The 3937-nt window shown below is 48.3% G+C and overlaps 1 protein-coding gene across 1 annotated transcript in view; it reads left to right on the top strand.

Moving 5' to 3' along the window:
- The first annotated feature begins 1349 nt into the window (after positions 1–1349).
- LOC120230276 (CMRF35-like molecule 7) overlaps positions 1350–3937 on the top strand; it is a 4640-nt gene continuing 2052 nt past the window's right edge. Inside the window, exons 1-2 of the mRNA XM_039229831.1 lie at positions 1350–1436; positions 2884–3213. Of these exons, the coding sequence (XP_039085762.1) occupies positions 1397–1436; positions 2884–3213 (370 nt within the window). The 5' untranslated portion in view covers positions 1350–1396. The remainder of the gene's footprint in view (positions 1437–2883; positions 3214–3937) is intronic.

The raw sequence follows: 3937 nt of genomic DNA, 5'->3' as shown, positions 1-3937 counted from the left end.
GTTCATATCTTCTGCCCATTTCTTCACTGGATTGTTTGTTTTTTGGGTGTGGAGTTTGTTGAGTTCCTTATAGATTCTGGATATTAACCCTTTATCTGATATGTCATTTGTAACTATCTTTTCCCATTCCAACGGTTGCCTATTGTTTTATGGATTGTTTCCTTTGCCATGCAGAAGCTTTTAATCTTGATGAGGTCCCAATAGTTCATATTTGCTCTTGATTCCCTTGCCTTTGGGGATGTGTCAAGTAAGAAATTGCTGCGGTTGAGGTCAAGGAGGTTGTTTCCTGCTTTCTCCTCTAGGGTTTTGATGGTTTCCTGTCTCATATTCAAGTCCTTTATCCATTTTGAGTTTATTTTTGTGTATGGTGTGAGAAGATGATCTAGTTTCATTCTTCTGCATGTTGCTGTCCAGTTCTCCCAGCACCATCTGTTAAAGAGGCTGTCTTTTTTCCATGGGTTACTCTTTCCTGCTTTGTCAAAGATTAGTTGGCTGTACACTTTTGGGTCCAAATCTGAGTTCTCTATTCTATTCCATTGGTCTATGTGTCTGTTTTTGTGCCAATACCATACTGTTTTGATGATGACAGCTTTGTAGTAGAGGCTAAAGTCTGGGTTGGTGATGCCTCCCGTTTTGGTTTTCTTTTTCAATACTACTTTGGCTATTCAGGGTCTTTTGTGGTTCCATACAAATTTTAGAATAGTTTGTTCTAGTTTTGAGAAGTATGCTGGTGTAATTTTGATTGGGATTGCACTGAACGTGTAGATTGCTTTCCCCATGGCACTTCTGCCTCAGAGGGACTCAGGATCAGGGGACCCTGAGTGGAAGAGTCAGCAGGGGATGATCTGTACTGGACCAGGGCCGAGGGCAGGAGGGGTGTTCTGGATGCACTGAGGTGGGCTGCTCGGAAGGAGGTTCAGGATGGGTCTGTCTATCCAGCGAGGCTGGATGTGAACCCCGAGCACTGAGTCTTCCCTCATGCAAACCCAATGTGTGCCCATCCCTCCCTTGGATCTGACTCAGAGGTTCTGGTGTCCCCACACTGCTGCAGTATGTCACCTGGCTTGCTGGCAGCACACTCCCTAGGTCTTCATGCACAATTGCAAGCAGCACACTGGTCAGTGAGACACATTGCTTCCCCAAATTACCGAAGACACATGATGATGTCAGCCATATGCTCCCAAAGAAGGCACTGATTTTCTTCTAATTAATGAAATTAGGAAGTAACAGAAGGAAAATTTTAAGGGAAGGAAAATTTTAAGGGAAGTACATGAGAGAAACTAAAAAAGGAAAAAAAAATTAAAATAGAGGCAGTTTGCCTCTGAGTTCAGTTCAAGTCCCCAGAGGGCAGCTGACATTTGCTGAGCACCAAGGTCACAAGCCAGGCAGGGAGGACATGTGGTTGTTCCCAGCTCTGTTCCTTCTTATCGTCCAAGGTGAGTGATGTGGGGACTTCAGGACTGCACACCCGCAGGGCTGGAGCATGACACGGACGCTGGAGCGTGTCCTAGGGAAATGGCAGAGACTTTCACTCATCCAGACATTTATTAAAAAATTTTTTTGTTTAAGTTTTGTTACCTAAAGGTACTAAGGTAAGTGTTGCTGGAAGAAAATTTAAAAAACAAATAACATAAATGGTGTCTATTTTCTAGATACTGTTTGTTAACCCTGGCTAAAGATTGATGGACAGATCATAGATGGTTGGATAGATGGCTGGCTGGTTGGACGGGTGAGTGGGTAGATAGGTGGATGGATAGCTGGATGGATGGATGGATGGATGAATAGATGGTACCATGGTTGTTTGCACGGATAGACAGATGATAGATGCATACATGCACGTACACACTCACACACACACACACACACACACACACATAAATGCGTGAATTCCTGAGGAACTCTGAAGAAGCACAGACGCTCAACCTCCAGCTGAGACCCACTCAGTCAAGGTGGGGTTCAGACCTATGGATCATCTAAAAGCACAACTGGTCTTGATTTGTCACTCAAGCCAGGAAGCACTTTTCTGAAGAGCTCAAACAACAGGGAGGAAGACAGACAGCAAAACTGGAGTGACAGGCTCTCTGGAGAATTGCTCGTCCCCACACTGATGTATCCCTGCCTGAGTCTCTGCTCTGATTAAGCCAAAGACCAAACCACCATCAGATGTCATTAGCTCAACTACCAAGACTGGTACAAAGTGCTCTGGTGACACCATGGGTGACAGAGTTGTCTGTAGAACAAGAGAAATAATAGAAGAGATGCTGTTTGAGCAAAGCCTTGGAGGATGAATAAAAAGGCTTGATTCTCTCAAGCAGAGAAGAAAGCACATTGTAGGCAGAAGGGAGAGCTTGTGCAAAGGTATGGAGACACAGATGAGCAAGGTGTGTTGTAAAAATACATGCAATCACCTGTGTCAATGAGTGTGAGTGTGTTTGGTGTGTTTACTTCTGTGCCACATGTCAATTCAGAGGCTGAGGGTTTGTAGGTGTGTGTGGGTTAGAATGTCAGGGGCATAAATGGGGAGGGGGGCCCCCTTTGTCTCGCCAGCTCTGGGATTCAGAAATACCCCTGTGGCTGCAGTGTGCACTCTGTGTTGCCAGGAAGAGGTGCTGCTTGAGGGTAGGCAAGGGACAGTGATCAGAACGATGTTGAGGGAGCAGAGGTCTCTGTATTGGGCAATTAGGAGCCTCAAGGGAGATTCACAAGAGGGGTGACAGCAAAAGAAATCCTGCAGGTGATGAAGGGGATGGAGGGGAATGTGGTTATTAGACAGGACAGAGGCTCCAGGCCAGTCTTCAGGGGAGGGCCAGGAGACCCAGCAGCACCAGGGGCAACCCTAGGGTCAAGGAAGGACAGGATGCATGTTGGGTTTCTGTTTCCTAGGCCACTTCTACACCTGCCAGGAGGAAGCGGAAAGAGGCATATACGGGGGCACACTGACCGTATCTTGTGTGTATAGCCCGGGATGGGAGTCCTACAAGAAATGCTTTTGTCGTGGGAATGACGGGGATTCCTGCAAAATCCTTGTTAAAACCACTGGGTCAGAGCAACTGGTGAAGGAGGGCCGAGCATCCATCCAGGACAATCACAGCCAACGAAAATTCACCATGACCTTGGAGAATCTCCAGGAGGAGGATGAAGACACCTACTGGTGTGGGATTGAGCCATTTGACCCTGACCTGAGGTACAAATTTTCAGTGATTGTCGACCCAGGTAGGTTCTACCCATCTTGTGTGCTGGGGCCCTGGCACCCACCCCCTGGGAGTCAGGACTATTTGTCTGCCCTCTCTGATGGATGGAGAGGAGTCTTGAAACTCGTCTGAGATCACACGTGTGCATGTGCTTGTGTGAGTGTGTGTGCACGTGCAAGTGTGAATGGAGGGCACCAAGAGTCTGGAAAGGACTGGAAGAAAGAGTGAGCCCCCACACCTCTGCATGTCTCCATCTGGCCTCCCCAGAGGTAGCAGACAAGGGTAGACTTGGCCAGGACAGGCTTGTCCAGAAAAGGCAACTCCTCTTTTCCCGATCATGTCCACCCTCAGCACATCCCAGCCTGAGTAGGGTCTTGTCGGGCTTGCAGGGAGGGTGTGGTGATAGAAAGCCATGATCCTCCATCTCTTAGATGCTCTCATGGCTCCCAGCACCTCCTCCAGGACAGGATGGAGACTTTCTGGGCACGTGTTTCTCTGCACAGCTCAGTGCCTGGTCTACTGCCCACAGAGATCCAGGTGATGGTCCCAGTTTCAGCGCATGGGCCAAAGGACCCTTCTCCCATGGGGCCCAGAGACCCCACTTCCTGCCAGTGCTTTCCTGGACCTCTGGTGCCCTGTGTCCCTGCTCTTTCTGGAGTTTGGGGTTGGAACTCAAAGCGACTGTTCCCAGGCCCTGTTCCATATCCAGTGTCAGAGGGAAGGAGTCCAGCAGAGTTGGGGTGAGG

This window comes from Hyaena hyaena, unplaced genomic scaffold (assembly GCF_003009895.1).
Source record: "Hyaena hyaena isolate Hyena2069 unplaced genomic scaffold, ASM300989v1 scaffold_39, whole genome shotgun sequence".
Lineage (NCBI taxonomy): Eukaryota > Metazoa > Chordata > Mammalia > Carnivora > Hyaenidae > Hyaena > Hyaena hyaena.
This window is presented reverse-complemented; position numbering and strand designations above follow the sequence as displayed.